This window comes from Antedon bifida, chromosome 10 (genome assembly GCF_963402885.1).
Source record: "Antedon bifida chromosome 10, ecAntBifi1.1, whole genome shotgun sequence".
Lineage (NCBI taxonomy): Eukaryota > Metazoa > Echinodermata > Crinoidea > Comatulida > Antedonidae > Antedon > Antedon bifida.
This window is the reverse complement of record NC_136235.1, coordinates 12,245,036-12,268,127: the sequence shown is the minus strand read 5'-3', so window position 1 is coordinate 12,268,127 and position 23,092 is coordinate 12,245,036. Positions and strand designations below refer to the sequence as shown.

The 23,092-nt window shown below is 31.9% G+C and overlaps 1 protein-coding gene across 14 annotated transcripts in view; it reads right to left on the bottom strand.

Annotated features, from left to right (window-relative positions):
• Positions 1-23,092, bottom strand: part of LOC144853742 (uncharacterized) — a 152,401-nt gene that overhangs the window by 102,153 nt on the left and 27,156 nt on the right. For 9 of the 14 annotated variants that reach the window (XM_078711549.1, XM_078711554.1, XM_078711553.1 and 6 more), the window contains 26 exons: positions 22,171-22,248; positions 21,509-21,601; positions 13,467-13,636; positions 12,924-13,036; positions 12,310-12,461; positions 11,797-11,913; positions 11,323-11,549; positions 10,933-11,101; positions 10,379-10,467; positions 9,907-10,057; positions 9,212-9,580; positions 8,935-9,039; positions 8,607-8,702; positions 6,604-6,726; positions 6,072-6,218; positions 5,685-5,839; positions 5,282-5,421; positions 4,933-5,001; positions 4,103-4,231; positions 3,487-3,594; positions 2,658-2,812; positions 2,327-2,493; positions 2,074-2,212; positions 1,507-1,682; positions 801-1,044; positions 308-508 (listed from right to left, as the gene is read on the bottom strand). In XM_078711549.1, coding sequence (XP_078567675.1) covers positions 308-508; positions 801-1,044; positions 1,507-1,682; positions 2,074-2,212; positions 2,327-2,493; positions 2,658-2,812; positions 3,487-3,594; positions 4,103-4,231; positions 4,933-5,001; positions 5,282-5,421; positions 5,685-5,839; positions 6,072-6,218; positions 6,604-6,726; positions 8,607-8,702; positions 8,935-9,039; positions 9,212-9,580; positions 9,907-10,057; positions 10,379-10,467; positions 10,933-11,101; positions 11,323-11,549; positions 11,797-11,913; positions 12,310-12,461; positions 12,924-13,036; positions 13,467-13,636; positions 21,509-21,601; positions 22,171-22,248 — 3,882 coding nt within the window. Of the gene's footprint in view, positions 1-307; positions 509-800; positions 1,045-1,506; positions 1,683-2,073; positions 2,213-2,326; positions 2,494-2,657; positions 2,813-3,486; positions 3,595-4,102; positions 4,232-4,932; positions 5,002-5,281; positions 5,422-5,684; positions 5,840-6,071; positions 6,219-6,603; positions 6,727-8,606; positions 8,703-8,934; positions 9,040-9,211; positions 9,581-9,906; positions 10,058-10,378; positions 10,468-10,932; positions 11,102-11,322; positions 11,550-11,796; positions 11,914-12,309; positions 12,462-12,923; positions 13,037-13,466; positions 13,637-15,678; positions 15,943-21,508; positions 21,602-22,170; positions 22,249-23,092 lie in introns of those variants that run through there. The other 5 variants (XM_078711556.1, XM_078711558.1, XM_078711559.1 and 2 more) reach the window with 5 other exon arrangements.

Below are 23,092 nucleotides of genomic sequence, written 5' to 3'. Positions count from 1 at the left end.
TCACCACCAATGAGTGTAATATTTCTCTTTCTTTTTCATGTAAAAACATTTTTATCAAATTGTATCATCCCAAAACATTATTTTTTCTTACAACAACCAATCATGTAGGTAAGCATGTATATTATCCAGTATTCAAATTCTTTTAAGCATAGAATATTTAGACAAAGAATGACTTTTCAGATTCATTTTATAGAGAATTAGGCTCTTTAAAACACTTATGATTGATACCTGTGAGAATAATCAAAACTTCATGTTTTAACAAGAATATTCTTGCAAAGACAACTAAAAGAACCAATGTACAACTTACATTTAGTTGTTTTCCAACCGAACCAATGACTTCAATTCTGTCAGTCACATTCATTGACAGTTCCTCGTACCGTGTCTTGAATGTTTCAAGTTCTTTTTGGATTATTTCTGCTCCAGATTCGAGACGAGGGCGTTTTGAGGTAGACATGTCATGATATTCGTCAACTTGTTTCATGTAGTTCTCCTGTGCTGCATCATAAACCTAGTTGTAGAACCAACATTAATTTTCTTATTTCATTTATTGCAAGGAAACCAATGGGTAAAAAATCCCAATCACATAAAATACAAAAATTGGTTTTGATTGGTTGACATACATTAACTAAATAAAATTTTAGTCTTTTCAGTTTGAATTTTACAGAAAAAGCTCTCTCTTTTTTTGTTTTTTTAATGTAAAGTGCATAAAGGCTTTACACATTATACACCAGATATGTTTCAATGTATTATTGTCAACTAATTAAAAACTTATTTTAATAAGTGAATTCGAGTTCAGTTACCTTTACTTGTTCAATAAATTCTCTGCCTTTAAGTAGCACATCCTCAATCTTTGGTCTGCGGTTTTCAACCTCTGAATTAAAGACTCTTGCAGCCTGGTATTGTTGCTGTACGGACATCATATCATGGCCGATGATTTCAAATTTAAGTAGAGTAACGGCTGCTTCTGATATCCAGTTATTTTCTCTTGTTAACAATTCATCCAATTCTTGTAGTTTATCACTTGCTATGTCTAGCCTCATTAACCTTTTTTATTAAATGAAATATTATTTTGTTTTATTTGAATTCATTTTTCAAAATACATAAATACTTCTTCAACAAATTTTTTAAAAAGCATTATCTACTAATTTCTTAAGACAAGGATATGTTATATACAGATTCCACAATTTATATGAAATATTGACATATGGACAAGATATGGTACAAGAAAAGGGATGCTCAAGATAGAGAAACAAGAGAAAGGTTTTATTCTGCTCTAATCCTTCTTTGAAGGAAGACCAGCACTCGCATACATTGATGTACTACAGATGGATACTTGTATGCAGAGAGATGAACTGGAGGAATCTAGTCATATAAGTTTGGGTATGTCCCAGACTAAGTTTTGTTGATATTTGTATCCTAATAACATTTCTTAACAAACACATGACACATAAAATCTATGAGAGAGGCAGCCTATACAGGTAAATACTCTTTGCCGCCTGTACTTACCTTTCGTGGGTCTGAACACAAACATTGTCCCAACGATTGTTAATCTCATTAACATCCTTCTGTAGAATATGGTCATCTGGCAACGGTGCCTTCTGGGATAACTTTTTCACCATAATGGCACTCTTCACAAGTTTGTCAATGACGGTCTGGAATGGTGGCAGAGTTCTTTGTAGCTCCTTAAAAAGTAAATATTTTTGATAAAAAACAATCTCAAAAAATAATGAATGTGGTCTACAAAGCTTACTGGAAAATTTCCATTATGTATATTCCTGTGTGCTTGATTAATGATGTTTTAAATACAGTACCATCCAGCGAAATAAAACAGTATTTGGTCTGTCTATTGATAGATATTTATTTTTTGGCTACACCACCTGTATATGTAAAAAATCCCTAGACAGTCTCACCAGAAAAATGAATTACTACTCAATGTAATGTAAAGGAAAAAGCACAAACTGCGCTGATAACTAGCTGCAACATTATGGATGTTTCCTTACATGTTTGATTTAAAAAGGACTTTGAGAATTAGGCGCTATATAACAATGACATATTAATATTACTTGTACATACCTGTAGTGTGTCATATTGAACTTGTATTTTATCCAGGTCAGCTGACATACCATCTTGATCCAATAGAGAACGCTCGCTACTTTCAACCACATCTCGTGCACGTTCTAGAGTTGACTGTACCACATTGATCTCACAGATTCTGAAAGAAACAAACCAAAATACCAAATAGTTTCAACCACAGTGTCAGCCATATTGGATTTGGTATCAGGTGCATGGGCATTAAACAATGAAGTAATTTTTCAGAAACACTCACCTTTCTGCAACAGCACTAGACATATTGTAGAGTTTATCCCAAGTATCTAAAAGAAGTCCAAGTTCCTTTCTTAATTCTGGTCGGTCTTCCTTTTTAAGAGCATTTTCCAAATTTTGCCGTAATTGGTCATATCGTGGTTGTAAAGTGGTAAGATGGGTATGGAATGTCTAGAAAATAATAAAATAAAATAATAAAATAAAATAAATGAATAAAATAAATTAGTTGAAAGTAATATACGCAAATTGCCAAAGAACATGGAGAAGCAAATGAATCAATCTGCTACTGAATGCATGTTAAAAAGGTGATAATAATACTGTATAATATAACATACCGTTATTGTATCTTGTAGACCTGTAATGGTCTCCTTATCAGCTGGCAACTTCACCATTTGCAGTTGTTGACATAGCTTCTCCTGAAGATCTTGTAATATCTTCAAGAATTTACTAATATCCTCACTTAGATTACTAGGCACTGCACTTTTATCACCTACAAAATATTCATTTGTAGAACAAATAAAGAAAACCACATAATTAATTGGAATCAAAAACAACTTTTGAGTCAGTGAGTTGTTTGTATATACTGTACAGTATTTAACTATTTCAATTAACAATAAATTATGAATATCTATACATTTTCTGGTAGGGAAAGTGCATATTCACTTAATAATATTGTATGTAAGCAAAATTTAATTTACTAATTTAAAAATATTATATTAATTAGCTAAAAATTTCTTTAAAAAAACTGTTTATGGTAAATGCAATCCAATGAAAGTGATGCAATACACAATAAAGTAATAGAAAGAACACATGCCCAAAATGCAAATGAGTTTGTCAAATTAGGTACAAAAAAAAATTAAAAGACTCTGTAATGTAGGACAGAATCAAAGTTCTCAATCTATACAAAAATGTTGACCTTTGACATGGATCATACAGCTTTAGCCAGATTATCATTATGCTGTATAGTAAGGCCAAAAAATGTATTGTAATTATTACACTTTGTAGCTCTTTTCCAAACTGATCAAAGAACAGCAGAAAATGCAAACCGAAACATACTGTAGAAAATAGCTTTTTTATATTTGCTGATTGTTCCCATGTTTATAGGGTATTTTCAAATCAGTAATTTTATGGAATCAGACGTTGTGATTAGTAATGATGTTGTACCTTCTGAACACATGGAATCGAGCAGGTGACTGAGACTATCAAGCTCACTTTTGAGGTCAATACCAAGTACTTCCAGGTTAAAGGTTATTTTTGAATCATGGTCATCTCCTACAAACATGCAATACAAATAAGCTGATAAACAATACAAAATATTATTTAGGCTAGACCATTTTTATATGTATACTTTTAAATTTTTGAAATGTTAACAGTAAAAATCATTCAAAACTGAATGAAATCCTTTTGAATTATATTTCTGTGCTAATTTTGCATTGACTTTATTTTTAAAATCTTTGCCAAAAAAGCAACATCAGCCAAATAATAATCCTTGTTCAATTGTGTAAAAATGGTCTATCCAAAGCATGCCAATCAGTATTAATTATGCATAAATAATTAGATTAATATAATTAATTAATAGTTATAGATAAATTAGTAGCATACAAAGACTTATATACAGTAAAAAGGAAACAAAAAAGTCAAATTGTAAAGGTGTATAATTAAATAGACAAATGAAATATATAAAATAAAGAATACCAAACAAGAAATGATTAACAAGCAATAAATAGTAGTATAATCTTTAACCCAAAGGAACGTTCCAATATTTCAGGAGGGGAGTTACCTTGAATGCGGGCTGTAATAGCTTGCACCTCTTGATCACAAAGATCAAGGGAACCATTGGAAAGCCTGACAGTGTCGGCCATATTAGATTTCGTATCGGACGTATGGGTCCATGTACCTTGAAACAAAACTGAAGGAAGCGGGGAAAATAAAAGGTTCAGCGAAAAAGCAAAAACTAAAATTATGACTTTTTATAAATAAGAAAACAGCAATGTTCTAAAGAGATGATTAAATCAGGAATCAACAAACATAAGCAAGGTACTATTGAACTTCTATTTCTTCACTTCCATACAAACATGCATACATTTGAATTATGTTGTTATAAATTGCAGGCATAGTATAGTTATCAAATTATAAGCCACAACAAAGTTACAATATTCAACAATAAAGTTAATAATATTAATAGTTATTATAATAGTAACAAAACTACAAAGTCTGGCCTGCTTTCCTGTTTACGTAGAACTGAAAATGTAGATCTTGATGACAAGACAGGTGATGTCTTTCAGATATACATATTCATTTGTTTATATTTTTTGGTGGCAGTTATAAGAAAAGATTCGTTTCATACACCGTCACCTGTTTCTATTACTGTTCACCTTTTAGTTGGCCAAATTGTTTTTAGAAAGTTTGCTTTTCATAATACAATTTCAATTAACAAATTTGATAACTTTTGAAAATTTGGAAAATCCTTATTCTTTTAAAGTTATCGGTGTTCATAGAGTTCGATATTTGTTTACAATATAAAAAATAGACCACAAAAAGAATGGTTGTGTTGGGTAATAATACAAGTTTGTTTATGTTATATGGGATTTAAGAGTGTTTATTATTTACCTGTGTCTTTTTGCATAGATGGGACTGAGCTATGCTCAACTGTAACAGTAGACATTGTGATGGTTTGTTCTACAAGAAAATAAAAAAAATAAAAAAAAAAATTAGCCTATCAACCTATTGTGAAAAGTACTATTATTTATTAGATATAACACTTGGATGCACTAAAATGAAATTTGTTTCACAAGAAAGCCAATTGAATGACAGCAAAGTCATGCCCACAGCGCCAGGACTATGTTAGATTTGACCATCTACTTCTTATATCTATGGGGTCAGCCAATCTCCACACACATTAGAATACAGATTATAGTCCTACAGTACAGTAAGTAAACGCAAGTAATTCTATACTCACCATTAACTGTTCTCACAGTCCTCTCTTCAGTTGTTGTGATAGAGCCTTGTGCAGAATCAGTCAATTCAAGGCGTCGCTGCATCAGCTTGGTGTAAGTAGTACTCCAAAATGTTAAGCATTCTTGAAATTTCACCTCAAGTCTGTCAAGATTTAAAAAAGTTAAAAAAAAAAAATTTTTTTTAAGTAATAAAAATGTTGATGGCAGTCACTCAAACATGTGTATACATATGCACAGCTTGGGCTGTTTTAATCGCTTGGACGTCCCTTAGGTAGAATGTATTAACAATATGAATTAATACATAAACAAAACATACATACGTATATATACCAATTAACAGTTTCCATAATAATAGTCTAATTAGGCCAGAAGTTGTTTCCTTCCATATTGGAATGGAGAACTTACTGTTTTGCTAACTGAATGGCTCCATCATATGGAGGCGGAATCATGAACACAATGCCAGGGACTGTACCCTCACGTCCTACTGTGTTTATCACCTTCCATTTCAGTCTGTCTGAATTGTCTAGAAGAACACACTTCTCACCTCTTGAAACAGATATCTGTCAAAAACAATTTTATGTATTTTAAAATGTTAAGCTCCTTTTGTTTAAGGGAATAAGGTTTATGAATAAAACTAGTCACTGTTATAATTCTGAACAGAATTTGTAATGCACACTTCTCCACCCAATGTACTCATGGAGCTTTTTGGACACCTTTATGTGGAGTGTAACTTAACAATATAGTGCTTGCTTAACATGGTTGACAGAGTAATTTTATAAGAATGATACTTACATCAATACCAGAGTAACTGCAAACCGCGTACACTGCGATACGTCCATTAAGAGGTTGTCTGCGTTGCTTTAATGGCACTACCTGTTGGCTTATCTTATTTAATTCTAAAAGGACGGGTTGCAGTTTTAAAATATTCTCTTTCATTTTCTAAAAAATAAAGATTTTGTTACGATAAAGTATAATGATAGCTTACAAGCAAAAAGCTGAAAACGATAATAAAAATGTTAAGAATGTTTTTGTGTTTGATTTTGTAGAAAGAATACTAATTGGGCATTAAAAGGAATCTTTTGATTTTGGACGACCTTTGACCTAGCACTCATGACATCAAATAAATGTACTATTCGCATACATCATTGAGTTTGGTTTGGAAAGTGGGTTGATTCTAGGCCCTTGGGATTCAGATATCAAAGTCATGTAGATGAAACTTTTTTTTTGTACGGTTGTCGCAAAAAATCAGAATTGTAATTGTAATGCATCATTTGTATCAATGATATAAAAGTTTAAAATAAATAAAGAAAAAGATTTGACCTACTTCCATTGCAATGATAAGGTCATCTAATTGCTGTTCTGTTGAGTCTACTGGGTTGTATTGGGAATTTAATTCCTGTATATATTGCACCATTCTTTGCTCACAATTTCTTGCATCATTAAAAAACTAAGCGGAGGGAAGGAAACAACACATTAATAAGTGTAAAAAAACATACATAAGGAGTTATTATTCAAAACCAAACATGCATTAACCAAACAACATAACATAAGTTATTGAAAAAAAGAATTTATTAGCATGATACATGAGAAATTAGTATAGAAATCAAATGCTGAATAATGTTCACTATACAGAGCTATGACATTTATGAAAAATAAATAACAGTAATACAAAAGAAAAAAAAACTTACCTATGAGTTGAAAACCTTGAAGGAACTTAACTTATGTGCAGATGGGAAAAACGCGGATTCAAAAGATGTATCGCGATGATGACAGTTGACAACGCGGGTCAACAAACCTTACCTCTGACCTCAAAGAAGGTATTTTCTATCGTAAACTGTTTATGCATACACTAATGATTTTTATGCCTTTGTATGCATTTGGAATTTCTGTATACAAATTTAATTTCTAGCTTTTTCAAGCATGCTGTTCGATACCTTATTTCTAGCTCTAAAATGCGTCATCATTCGTCATTTAGTGCCTTTCATGTTAATTTGTTTAAAGCATGCCGATAAGACAAACGCCACCAGACATAGCAACAAGAAAACAAAAAATAAAAATGATGTAGTGAGACCAGAAATACTGTATGGTGTGATACAAATATGTTGAATACAACCCACCACAATAAATAAACAAAAATCCCTAAGTTTGAATAGCTGGCTAGATTTAGCAAAGCTCAATAGTTATAAACACTATCAAAACACATTTGAATGAACTGTTTAAAAAATGTATGCACTAGATATTTTGAATGTTTAAAAAAATATGATTTTAAATATAAAACATAAGTATTTGAGTAATATATCAAAACTAAAACTGTTTGAATTGTGTTTATCTTTAATTAGTTTTAATGTATATTATAAGCAATATACTCATTGCACAGTAAATGTACAGTATGACAAAGTATATGTACAGTATTTCCCAGTATATGACACAGTATATGTAAAGTATATGACACAGTATATGTAAAGTATATGACACAGTATATGACACAGTATATGACACAGTATATGTACAGTTTGACACAGTATATGTACAGTATTGCCCAGTATATGTAAAATATTTCCCAGTATATGTACAGTATTGCCCAGTATGTGTATAGTATGACACAGTATATATGTACAGTTTGACACAGTATATATGTACAGTTGTTGCTCATATGTACAGTAAGTTTGTGTTTAGGTACAGTATGTGTTTAGTGTGATGGTTTAACGATTGTCTCTGTTTAATATAATGTAATAAAAATGATAAACATGCACAATTTTGGCCACATGCAAGTTATTAGCATAAACAAACCAGAAACCAATCTACTTCATTCTAATGACCATGCAAATTAATAAATCATGCATTACAAAAATTAGCCACATGGCAAAACATAGCGGACTAACAGAAACAGTACAATGCAATGACATACATGAACATATGAAATAGAACGAATGCCTAATGTAAATGATATTAGTTGAACATGACATAATAGCAATCAAAATTAAAATTGCAAAACAAAGTTATAAATATGCATGAATTGTGATGAAAAACAAAATATGGATTTATTTATAATAATTTGGTTGTGTTATTATTGATGAAATCACATTCCAGGGGAATATTAAGGAAACTGGAGGGATCAACTAGAGTACATGAAAATAAACTTATGACAAATTTTGTAATTTTTTCTTAGTATTTTGTTCGTGAATGTGTGTAAATATTGAATTCAAGAAATATAGACATAAATCAATATTAGGTAAAACATAAGAATATATACTGTTTCAGAATAGTTTAATACCCATGTGACCTCAAAGAAATGTGGGTAATTTTGTGAGCTAAGCCTAGGGTTACCTGATGATATTCGGCAGCATATTTTAATTGAGTTTCCATGGATGCTGAGAGCTGAATCAACCACGCCCACTGGGACTGCATTGTTGTCATATAGGCCTAGAAGATAAAGAGTATAAATGTGTATTTTGAAATCTTAAATTTTTGGGGTTTCCAAATATGTATATGCGATGGATGTTCTTATTCACAATATCTGTGTCTAGTACAGCAAGAAAAAATGAAAATCTAGACCTTAAATCTGGTGTTTTCTTTTCAAGAATAACTACAAATTGTTTTAATAATTCATTTAGATCCAAGAGATTTAATATTGCATGTTGACATGCAGTCTTACCCTAATGGTTTCAGATCCTGGATGGTGCTGTAGTACATACTGTTGACCTCTTTCAAGAATTGTATTAAATGGCTTCTCTCTTGCTTCAATTTCTTGGAGTAGACTCTGAAATAAACATTTAATAAAATTAATAATGTGTTGGTCTGGGTTTGGCTATAGTATCTATTTAGTCAAAAAAAGGTTTGTTCAAAATTAGGCTGTTTCTTAAATAAAAATGTTCTTGCATATATATTTCTTCTACCTTGAAAGTTTTACCTAGAATACTGTTTCAACTCACCATGTGGTGTCTCTCCAATTCCTCTATGTCTAAGTTTTTAGCGCTCCAATCACGTGCAGACTCTTGTTCCTCCTTCTCATCCAACCACATCAGTTCTTCTGTAGCTTCTTGGACAAACCTCAATAACACATCTGAGTCACCGATGCGTTTACTGGCCATATCCTTCAGATGATTGAAACCTTCATCAAGTTTTGCAAGAAGTTTTCCGTAGTGCTCGCGTTCATCTCCCATTAACTTTTTGTGAGTTTGCCGGCAACGATCAATGTTGTTTTTGTAAGCCTGGATAGATTTCTCATCAAATCGAGCCTTGGATACTGCATTTTGAATGCTTGCCAAGTCTGTTCCATACGAGGTGTTTGAAATTTCAACCTGTTTAAAGAAGAGATATAAATTACAGATTGAACATACATTTGAACATTAAATACTGTAATAAGCATTAATGCAATTTTTGTTTTACTATGCTGCGTTCTATCTTAAGTAAATTTTTTGAATTTGACAGTTTTCAGACACTCAGAGAAAACGATTTAAAGAACTTTCTAAGTGGTACTTTATGACAGAAAGGAAAGGGTATCTGTAAATATGGTACCACTGTAGATTATCTGTGTTTTCAGGGAACCAAAATGTTCGCCTATGTTGTTGTTATGACATACCTTTTTAAACTTTCAATTTCCCTCTGTGATAGAAAAAAGACTCACCGATTTATTCTCAACCCAGGTGATGTGTTCATTGATTGATGCTAGTAGCTTGGGGTCAAGTTGCACAGCTGCTGGTTTTGGTGACACCATTGGCTTCACTGTTATTTTGTAGGATTCGATGGAAGACGCACGCTTGTCAAGAGCTTCAACTCTGCAGGAACATAACAAAAATTGTTTTTAAAAATTTAAAAATTAAAAGCCATGCTTTCTATTACGGTGCTTAAATACTTAGAATTGAGCCGACCACTTATGACCTACACATTCATGCATTGTTGGTCATCATCTGAACAACAAAAACTGTGTCACGATCAGAATAGAGAGAGAGAATAGTGAGGAACAATGTCCCTGCGCACAATTAATTAACATGACTTGTTCCTAGGTCGTTGAAAGCTCATCATCTGTCAACCACATCAATATCATGCATACATGTAAATACATGTAAATCATAAGGGAATAAAATTTGAATTTTTACTTTTTTAATAGGTCTTTCCATCCTTCAAATTGCCCTTCCTTTAGTTGTTGTACATTGCTAAACAAAGTCCGTATATTATTTTTACAAGTCTGTATAAAAAGAAAAATGACAGATTAATCACAAATACCTTTTCATTATTGATTATTCAGTTTATGTGACAAAACAAATGTCATATCACTACCATATTTTTTTTTTTTTTTTTATTCAATTTTAGGCAAATTGCCAAGGATAACCACAAGTGAACTCAATCACTGTCCTTCTTTCAAAGGTGGCTCTCCTGTTCACATGACAAACATATACACAAGATGCTCTACATAAACAAAGACTTATTACAAGTCTTTAGGAGTGGAGTTGCAAATTGTCATGAGAAAAAATCCTGACATATGACAGGACTTTATAGTTTGATAGTTTACACAGGGCTTAAAGTTTGTAAATGTTTTGGTTGCCAATTCCTTTCTTTATGTATTATTATTATATGAGTAAAGATTGGGAATAATAAATGGAAGAAAATTATTACAAAAATTGAGAAATATAAGAGAATTGTGTTTAGTTACCATTATATTTCCTTCAATCACCTCAATAGTGCGCTTGATGTCAGCCCCAGTCAAACGACCTGAACTTCCTTCAACTTCCTTTATCTGACTTTCAACGCTGTCAAGATCCAAGTTCACAGACTCTATCTGGTCCAGTATCTTCTGACCAAGCTCTGATAAATGACGATTCCTGAAAAAAAAACACCCAGAAAAATATAAGTTGCATATTCCACAATGGAGCTAAACTTTAATTTCAAACAAATGTTTTAGTAGCCAAATCAATTGGATAAATAATAATGGACATGATAATGTCATATCACTACCATATTTGTCACTAGTGTTGATAGTGTAGAAAGAGCAGAGTTGTACCTGATGAATGTTAGACACAAAACTAAATATTTGTCATTATACCTTGATAAAAGTGCTTGTAATGCATTCTCTCGTTGTTGTTCTGCTGTGATGAGTTTTTCCCACGCTGATTCTAGCTCACGTGCATGCACGACAGATGGGGGACGCATCTGCCCTGTTTTGTGGAGCTCTGTGTTCAGTTTGTGGTACTTGGCAACAGTCTTTCGCAAATCAGCTAGCTTGGTGGGGACATCCTGCGAGCGTAAGTGCGTAAGTTCTGATTGCAGCTTCTAAATGGTGATATAAAAAAACAACTTGATAGGGATGCAGAAAATATTAACTGAATAAACAGATTGGCTGACATACATCAAGAAACACTTTTTAATGTATTGGGGTTAATACAACTAATACCTAAAATTAAAATATAATTTTCTATACATTTGAAATGTTATCAAGACATTCAAAACTATAATTAACTATTAAGGTTGCCAATTAACATTTTGACAATGCTATGCAAAAATGATAATTTAAACAGACCTTTATATCAGCATGTTGATCAAAGTTTCTGTCATCCATTTTAATGGTAGTCTGTTGAATCCAGTCCATTAATGATCTGGCTTCCTGTTGGTAGGCCTCCCATACTGGCTCTGACGACTGAAAAGAATAGCAAATAAAAAGTAACATCAACAACATATCACCACTTATAGCGCAGAACTTATTTCAGAATAAAGCTATAGGAATACAAGTCTGTATCCACACAACATTGTTTGGTTTATCCAAGTAAGCTAGGCAGGAAATTGCATTCAGACTAAAAGTCTCTATACAAGATGGATCATAAATACTTTTGTTAGAGGTGGATCCCAGGGCTGGTGCTTGCCTCCTAATTACAATGCAAAAGATAGGAAATTAGGTTATGTCCAACACTTCATTTTTAGGCCACACTCCTTAATCCTGAATCGGCCTGTCCTAATCTGTAAATTTTAAAAATTAATCTTAATCTTAAAATCCAGTGATAAATTATATGTGTGGAGAATAAATGCCTATACTTACACTAACTACAACAGATGAATGCTGTACTGAGGACTTGTGCATTGTGACAGTTGCCTGTTGCACTGGAGGTGCTGGCACTTTTGGGAAGACATCGTAGAGGGACGATACATACATCAATATTGATTTCTCATCTGGACTGGCAACATCCACATCTGGAGGAAATGAAACAAAAAGTACTAATATTATATCTATCTTGATTATTATATTATGCTATTGCCAATGACTCGGAAACAACATAATGGATTAAAATGACACTTTATACATGTTAGAGAAGATGTTGGAAAGAGTGAGGATAAGCCATTGTATTTTCTGTATCAATCATATCTAGCACCTATCTATTTGTTTTATAAGTATGCAGTGGGTCTACTGTCGTCGACAGCAATAATCTCGTGATTTATTTAAAGATCAGCAAAATACATTTTGTTTTCATTCACATTTATTTGAAACAGTCCAAAAATAACAAGCAATTCAGGGATTGAAATTAGAAGTAAAAGAACTTGTCTTATACCAACCTATAAACAGAAAATTAATGAAGAAAAATCGATTGCTGACTACAATAATTGTTGATTGAATGAACAATTCTGATCAGAAAAAATCTTGTTTATGTTACATACCTTCTGGATCAAGCAAGCGAGGTACACCGACTGATTCAGCCACAGCAAAGGCATTTTCCAAGTTACCACGATGATTCCTTGGATTGAGGCTTTTGAAATCTATCAGATCTGGTCTGTAAAGTAAAAGTAACAAATTCTTATGTCACTGCTTCAGTAAACTTTATTTTTTACAATATGGTCCAGGTTTTTGTTTGTTCTGTTTTTTGGTTGTAGTTGTAGTAAATATCGAAAAACGAGATGCCTAAAAACAGGAATTGTGCTACACTGGACATATTATTCATTATTAGTCAATTTACCAAATTGTCCTATTCTTTAAAATGGATATTTTCTGAATTTCCAGAAAACATTCTGGAGTTATGGTGTTATGATAATATCGGATTCAAGCCTGTACCATACTGATTACATCCTTAGGCAAGATGTTTTACTCTCATAATCTTGAGGACCAGAATAAATACCTTTACTTTATACCTTTCTACCTTAAGTTTCTGAATCATTAAAAGCTGTGTGTGTGTGTGAAGAATAAGAAGAAAATATACATTTTACCTGTTTCTGTGAAGGACTGCATTGAATGCTAACCCATCTCGCCAACTTTGTCCAAAGTTATTAATGGTCACTCCAGGGTAGCCCTCTGTCACACATTTGGCCCAAAACATTAAACCATCCTTAGCTTGGACCTGTTCACCCACATGGCTCTCGACAACAATGTCAGAGATCTAAAAAGTAAAATAGTAAATAAACATTAGGTTGAATTTAAATTTTAATTATTTCAATTAAAACAGAAAGAGATAAAACATAACTGTATTCTAACAAAAACATGGCGGTATTGCAACTATGTACAGAAATTAATACAATGATTCTGCATCATTCCAATTTAATATCTGTATTGTTATTGTTTTTGACATATTATTATTATTATTTTTGCTACCTCACTACATATATTAATGATAGTTACATGTAATACATTAATGATTTTTCACAATTTTGCTCAAAAATATATTTGAAAACCAAGTTCATCAACCTAATATTTTGTTTTATAAGAATATCATAAAGATTTTCATATAAAGATCTAGTGAACGTCACAAAGCTAAAGGTTAAGAAAGGAATGAACTTGTGTCATCAAACAATCTGTAGGGAGACTAGCTTAATGTCATGACACTCTGCAGGGAGTCTAGCAGGTGTACTGTATCTTAGCAACTGTCATTAAGGAGGCATCATTAGGAGATCCAATGAGTCGGGTATCACTAAAATGGTAATTCTCGTACTGCATGAATGATTAAAGTGAGTTATACAAATTTTAATTCTGAACATTTTTTATCAAAAATCAATATTGTATTTTATATATATTGTTATTTTATGTTTATTATTGTATACCCTTCCAACTACTGTATGCAATTACAAGTTCTTGAGTTAAAACAAAATAAAATGATGGTTCATATTAATTCCATTCGATGGTATAATATAAATATTCTTTAAATTGACTCTACGTGTACTTAATAACTTTTTATAAATACACAATTACGTATTATTCTATTACTAGAAAAAACATTTTACATTATAATATGAATTATGTATTAAACTCTATATATAAGAATAGATTAATTCATGTTTCTAAATTAAGGTAATGCTAAGATTATAGCACCTAAAATTAGATAACAGTTGCTGTCCAATTCTACAGAATTCTACAAATCCCATGGCAATCATATTATAATATAATTGTTGAAGTTCTAAATTTATATTATTTATATGACATATACACCAAACACTATTTATAGTAGTAGTGTAGTAGCCTAACTGTTGCCATTTGCTAGCCTCAATGAAAAACTATTAATAAGCTAATAAAATCAATGCTCCTTTAAAAAAAACAATTAAAAGCACCTTACATGTTTATATGAATAACTCACGAAGGTATAATCCATTTATTCCACTCTTCTTTGGTATAACACACAAACTCAAAACTCGCTAGGCCTAAATATAATAACGCTCTATGGTTTTGCTATGAATTCTAGTACTGTGTTAAGAAAAGCCTGATATAGTTTGAGAAGAACAGATTGTTAATTCATTCCTACAATTAAAACACCCGCAAATGATCAATAAAACGGAGAAACCAAGGCAACCCACCTGCAAGCATATTATTTAAATTCTGTGTTGTTATGTCACATAGACACTATTGTTATGCATATTTTAATTATCAGCTTAACAAATATTGTACTTTATTGTTGATTATTTGATGTGCAAATGTTACTTGATAAACAAATGTTTATAAATGCTGGTTTGCATGCAACAGATGTGTGGCAAACCACAGCTCTTCATTTGCAACAATTGCATGCATTTTTAGACATTTTGTAAACAGTGGCAGTTTACTTAATCGTTTATGGAAACCAGCCTCAAATGTAGGCCTAAGATGTAGTGGTCATAGGTGAATACAACAAAGGGCTTGGCCAGGGCTTTGGCCAGAACTTACTAATTTATTTTTTTATTTCCTAAATTTCTAAAATGTAATGCAAAGGATAGGATATTAGTTCAGCACTTCATTTTACAATTTTTAAGTCAACCATATTCCTAAATCCTAGAATGGTGTTCCTTAAATCAAAAGAAGTATCATAGAAGCCTTATATAAACTACTAGCAACAATGTGCGACAACCCAGAGAAATTCAGTAGCATAAAATTCAGTGCCTCGTCTTTTCTTTATCTACAAACAAGACTGTGGAACCAACACAAACTGTATATCATTGTCGTACTACAACCTTGTCTTACCTGTATACTATGACGACTCTCACAATCACTAATTGTGTCTGAATTTTGCTCGCTTATTCTACCCTCATTATGAGGTGTTAATGGCGAGTCCACAATTCTACGTTTGTTACGTCGTTTTAAAGGACGTGCTTCATCGATGACGTTCAATGATGCAACCGAGACAGGTGCGTAAAGATCTTCTTTGGACCCGGTAGCACCGCTACAACATTTAAGTTTACTTCCTCTATTGCCCATACCGATTTATTTATCATAAATATTTCCACAAGAAAATATAATAGGCTTCAGAAACTTGGAGTATTATCCGCTATTAGTAAGTCCATGATTCTAGGCAGAGATAGCATTCCATATCTTGATTTAGTTTAGTCATTTCATAAAACAAAAAGTGTATCAATTCAAAGAAAATTGAAAATGTCAAAAAGATGTCAAAGATTACACATAATCTAAATCTGACATTTTTGCCGAGTTCTGTTCATGAAATATCTCAACAGTAAATGTGTCATTTCTTCACAACAATAACATTTATGCTTTGGTGTTACCTTTTAAATGTCAAATCGTAGGCATTATAACAGAATTTGACAAACAAGTGAGAAATCAATATGCCAAGAGAGATGAAAGTCAACTCCAATCAACTCATCACATCAAAAAGGAAAAAAGAAAATCGCTGTTGGTTTCTTCACCAGATTGACAAATACAACACTCTTGCGAGTATTGACTTCGAAGTTGTTTGTTTGATTCACGTAGCGAAAAAGCTACCCTGAACTATACACAACAAATAATTGAAACAAGCGCAAACATCTTCATTATGCATTCGCTTTGTTGTAAATATCAAGTATGTAAAACAAAAAATGTAGATATATGAATTCTTCTTTGAAATATTCCAAGTTCATCAGCAATAATTCCAATAATTATATTAAAATATCATTTGAAACACCTTTATTTCATAGTTAATTACTGCCCACTAAGGAGCGTGGCTGCCTGACCTTTGACAATAGACAGATTTTAAACCTGAATGAATGAATCAATGAATGTCTATGACAATTACGACATCAGACAAATTGATGCTTTAATTTCATGAAGGAAACACATCACTGTTACAGATTTGCCTTTCAATATTCGTCATACAACACTATAATACGATATAGATTCTGTTTAGTTCTTAATAGATGTCTTATTATTAAGGCACAAACGAGCCACCTTCTTTGATGACCAACAACAACATGAAGACACACGACAAGATATTATGACATTATAATCCACATGCAGATGACAATACCTATAGTAAGTTTCTAAATGTGGATGAATTAAATTAGCGTACGTAGTATTATTGCTTTCTTACGTGGAAAGCAGGATCAAGCATAATAATACAGACAGCTAGATTCTGCATATGTCAAACCAACAACCTTCTTAATTAAAAAATTCTTCTGATCTGCTGATAAAAAACAAATGCAACATGCATTACAACAATGATACCAATCTCGACGTAACCATTTATCACAAAGTCCCCTTCGCATCCACAAATAAGTAAACAATAATTCAGTAAGTAACGTATTTCTGAAGACAATCAGAATTTGATATCCATTGAAAATTAAAACAACCGTATTCTAAGAAGTACTGTATGAAGTGAAATTGCACCTGAAGAGACTCATTAAAAACATTAAAGTGTCTTCATTAACATAATTATTTTCTGAATTCACACATAGATTAATAAGACTTTGGTCATTTGGTTTCCTGAGGCAAAATGTGAATCACAGTTTTATTCTACATTAACATAATATTCCAACATTAAAAAACATGGGCAACAAGTCTTTTGAATAACACTGTTCAGATACTGGATACTGTTATTATCACTTTAGTATAAATTTGAAATTTTTGCTTATATTGTGAAGCCTTTAAATTGATATTTTAAAACTTTGTCATTTGTTTTTGTCAGGTAATCAAGAAAATTTCTTTGAAAAACCGTTTCAAAACGGTTTTTTTTCAGTGTCTGTATTTGTTGACTTTCTTTACGTCTTTATGTGTCAGTATAATGAGTGTGACATCCACACTGCACCATCAACATATAACACATCCAGAAATTTTAAACCGTTGTAATAATAATACCAGCATACACAATAAGCAAATATATTTCTTGTCATCGAAATGAATGTGATTTGGCAAGAAGCAGGCCTATCAGTGAGATCCACAGTAAGGCTTTCACAATCCTGACATGTATCGAATATTCTTCATATTAATCAATGTATTATTAATACCAGCTATTTTCCTGAAAAAAACTGATGCGGTTCCACAAATCTACTTCAGTGATTCATATCACAAGATGATTTTGAAACACAGACGTTCAACTGCTTGATGACATATCTCACCATCCTAGGCCCCTTGATTAAAGATAATAAATGACAGAAACAGGCCTATACCCAGCATGAGGTTTAGTGAAGATGCTAGGCCTGATTGAAATCAAACTGATGAAAACCTAAGCCCAGACTAATGATGTGATGTACAGTATCCACGTTGAGGATGCACTGCTCACTGTACTGTACTCTGTGCAGCGTATTTAGTTAATAGGCCTTGTTGTATCACCACAATCTTTATTGATTTTTCATTATGACTGTAACAGGGAAAATACAAATTGCAGTCCACTCTTCACAGACAATAACACGAGACCAGAATGATTTGTCAACGGCGTGAAATGAAATACAAACTGTATCAAATATTGCGGCTTAATTAAATAGGGAATCAGGATGTTGGTGAAAGACGACATGCTTCAAAGCACATGATTAACATAAGACACACTTGCCTTTCAAATATGTAAATATCACAATTTGAGTAATAAAATACATATATAATCTAGCAGTTTTTGATATAATAATAATATGGCTAAAAAATAAAACATTTACATAATTGTAGTAACTTTGATCATGTAATCATCATCTCATTTATATATTAATAAATTTATATTGTATTTAATTAAGTAATGGCTAATTGAGAACTTGTTATTCCAAATTCAATATTATACAATTTTTATTTATTAACTGAGATAGTTAATTTTAATTTATTGAACATAATTATAATATATTGATAAATATAATTTCAGTGATGAGCAATTTTGGAATAATTTTGTAATAAATAATACAATACTGAATAGTACATCTCTAGTACAAATAATAGACCCCTGCCCTTAATATTGTGTCACATGTTAGCACGCTTCACTGCACAACATCAATATCACCAATTTATCGTTCAATAGTAGGGACACTGCAAATTTCCCAGAAGTCTCAATATCAATATACGTCTAAAATTATTGCTGAATGAAATAATAATAAATGACTTCTTGCATTTAGAAGGATTACCATGTTTTGAGACAATTTGAAACAACAATTTTATAAATTTAGGTTGTGACAATCCATTGCATTAATTTTAAATTAAAAGTTACAAAAGGTTGCTGTAATTTAACTTTTGGAAGAATCTACTAAATCAACTGGATTCCATTTAATATTTAAATTAAATAAATTGTTTATTTTCATAGTAAGACGTAGTAATTACCATTAGTCATGGATCGTAAGTCAGATTGTATTAATTATAATTACATATGTCTCAATTTGGAAAAAAAGAAAAATCAGGAGAATTTGTGAAAGGTTGTCAAAAGAAGAAAACAAAATTTCAGGCATCCACATCTATTTTGGTAAACAATCAGAATGCAGCAAAAAGTGAAAAATGATGTTTGTTCATCTGTAGTTAATTAGGCTTAAAGCATAGTTAGTAGAGCCTAAATAATAAATTTATATTATTTATTTTATAAATCAGGATGGTTTTTTCCATCTAAAACAATTGGAAGAAATTGCAATTTTGCGAGGATGACTCAAAATATCAGGAAACTTCTGAGAGATCAGAAGACTAGGAAGGTCTGTCTTTATAATCTCCCATTTGATTGGCACCATTACCACTATTTACTACTTCCCATCAACATCATCAAAACATGATTGGCACCATTACCACTATTTACAACTTCCCATATATTAATTCATCAACATCATACTTGATTGGCACCATTATCACTATTTACAACTTCCCATAAAATAATTTCGGCCATCTTTGAGGGAGAATACCATGGCAATACAAACAAGTAGAGTGATTAATGAGTGCATATATACAAAGGGACAACATTGTTGACCTAACAGTTTTAAACGACCAATCAGTAGTGAGAGCTTTATGTACAGTAAAGTAGATTGACTGGAAGAATCTCTACTGTATAATTATTCAATTTGTAAACATTACGATTCCATTAAGAAAAACATTGATTTGCAATTGTAATGACTAAGATAGTGATACCATAAAACATATGAATTATATTCAATTGAATGTGAAGAGAAATATTTTTTAGCAATCAAATTCTATAAAATGAATTTCATTTTTTTAAATAAATTATTATCAAAAAATATTTGTATCAAAGGCATAACAATATCAGAAAGTATTAAAGTACCAAAAACATTTAGGTTTATATGACATAGACAATGTAGTATTTAAAAAATACAAATTTACCAAAAAACATGTGAAGCAAGGAAAGGCAAACATAGGTATACAGTGTGGGTATACGCAACTAACAATTACCAAATGGCCATAAGATCACCAGGAGTGTTGATAATGAAGTGAAGAGCTCCGTAGATTTTATAACCCATAATACCCAGTTAGATACAATTTTAGATAAATCAATACACATAAAAATGTTCCATCTTTCTGAAAACCAACTTACATCAATCCGCAAATCTATGTTTAAATAATCCATCACATTTTAAGCCGTTTCATTTCAAGAATACACCTTCAAATAATAATAGTACCACACAAATATTACTAATCATCTTAGGCCAGGTTTTGTGACCTCACTGAACCAGAGCAAGCTGTTTTAGCTGGAAACTGCATGGAAAGAACCCCAGCACCTAGATAGTTGATATAGGGGTCTAGCAAATGAAGTTTTGACATACCAAGGTTAATCATTATCAAAACAAGCTTATACTATAATATATTGACATTATAGACTTGGTAAACTTCATTCTTTGCCCATCAGTCATTGACAAAACGTTATTGGCTGAGCAAATATATTTCTTTCGTAGCAACTCAGATATAAATCCATCGCTTTGATGGGCTTACCTACACATTTAGTGGGTCAGCTATAAATATATATACATAAATTACTAAATTACTGAGTTGAGTAAGTTTTGAAAATGATCTTTTCAGGGAGAATACAACATGGTCTTTGGGTAAGTCTATGAATAACACACACTTGACCCAATTTGTGTTCAAGAGGGTGGGTTCATACTGAAGTAGAAAAAAAGACTAGGGCCTTATAGCATCCAGAGTATTTGTTTTGAACAATCAAACATATTTGTACTTTATGAATGAACCATTGTCCATCTTACAAAAAAATGATAAATATGTACAGAAATACTAAAACAACAAGAAAGTAATCCAATAACAAATATGATACAATTTATGTATATTTTAGGCCTTCTTAACCAGTAAATTTGAGTTTGAACCATACAAATAATATTAATTGGAATGGAATTCAAACTTGAAATATGTGCTAAATTTATTATCGGAAGTATTTCAGAGATAAGCTCAGTCTAGTTTAACAAAAAAAGTGTGATATGTCCAAATATGGTAGTGATATGCTCAAATATGGTAGTGATATGACATCATCATGTCCATATATATAGCACATCACATTTTTTCGTCACATAAAGTTTGATAGTGTAGACAAAGCTTTAGAAAGGTCATTTTTAAAATAAGACGCGCTTTTTTTTATAAATTGGGTTTTTCTCTTTTCAATCAAAAGACTTACTTGGAAGTGTAGAATGATGGTCCAAACTAGGCCTAGAGTAAGCTTTGGGTTGCCGTTGACGATTTCATCACTCCGTATGTTGACCAACATAACCTATAAAAACAATTTTGAAATGATTGAAAACAAAAAACAAGCAGAGTAGAATCCATATTTTGGGACACCCCTATCCAAGAGAAACCATTATTAAGGGGACACTTTATGTGAAATGAATAAGGGATATATGTGTTAACAATATAGACAATTCAGGGGACACCTCTATTAAGGGTACACTTTGTTGGGTCCTAAGGGTATCCCCTTGATAGTGTTCTATATATATAAAAATATATTATAAAACAATTTGTTTTACACAATATTGAGTGACTGTTTCTTGTTTCTTGGTAGTTAACACTGCTTCAGGTTCTAATCCCTGCTCACTCAGTACCATGATTTTTATCTTGGCCAAAACACATCACTGTCTTATATGGTAATGATATGCCCAAATATGGTAGTGATATGACATCATCATGTTCATATATGGGCACACATCACATTTTTTGTCACATAAAGTTTGATAGTGTAGACCGAGCTTTATACAAGACTTATTTTGATAAGCATGGCCGGGACTCTGTAACTCACAGCAATGTTGGATGTGTACTAAAAAATAATAGTTTCTCTAATTATACCTTTTTCTGCTCCAAAAATCTAAGTGCGTTGCCAACATTCTGCAGACGATGGACACGAAGCCTTCCACGTTCTCGAGGCTAAAATGATTTTTAAAAATCTTAGTTATTGAACAGACCATTATCATAACAAAATATACAGGAAACATTATTTTAAAAGCATACCTGTACATGTAATTGTCATATGATGAAGATGTGAAAATTGTTATCATTTTACCCCTACAAACACCCACCTCCTCCCAACTATTAAAGGTTTAAAAGAATATAAATGATATTAAAAGAAGTCTGCAAGAATTAACATTTCTATGGAATTAGTTAAATGAACAACATGTGGGTGAAGAGGTCTGGTGGGTTACTATTTCAAGTGCCTAGATTAAGCATAATAATAGAATAAACTCTACTCTAAAATGTAATCCCTACTCCAATAGTGTCACCCTTAAAATACAATCAAAGAATAGTAACCATGGGGATACTATTAGAAGCTTTACGGTATCTTAATCCTGTAGCAATATTTTGACAACAGCTTATATTTCTATTTGCTGCCCTCTATTCCAAAGTAGAAATAAGACGACTTAATAGGTAGTGGAAATACAAACAGCTCATTTGCATAACATTATGTACAATGATGATGCTGATGTGGGAAATTCCAAAATTCTTGGTATCGATGACATCAAAGGGTTACATCAGTGTTCTATTTTGCGTACATGCATCATATGAAATTGAACATTAACAGATCTGTTTTCTCTTTAAATATCAGTATCCGTGTCAAATTCATTCAAGCTTATATTACAATTTGTTGTTAATTGCATACTCCTGCTGTCCTAGCAATGGACCTCTCACCTCACTAAAATAATTTAGATGGATGCAAAAATCCCCCTGTATTCTCACAAAGCTCCCCCGAATTGGAAGGTTAAACCTTATTAAT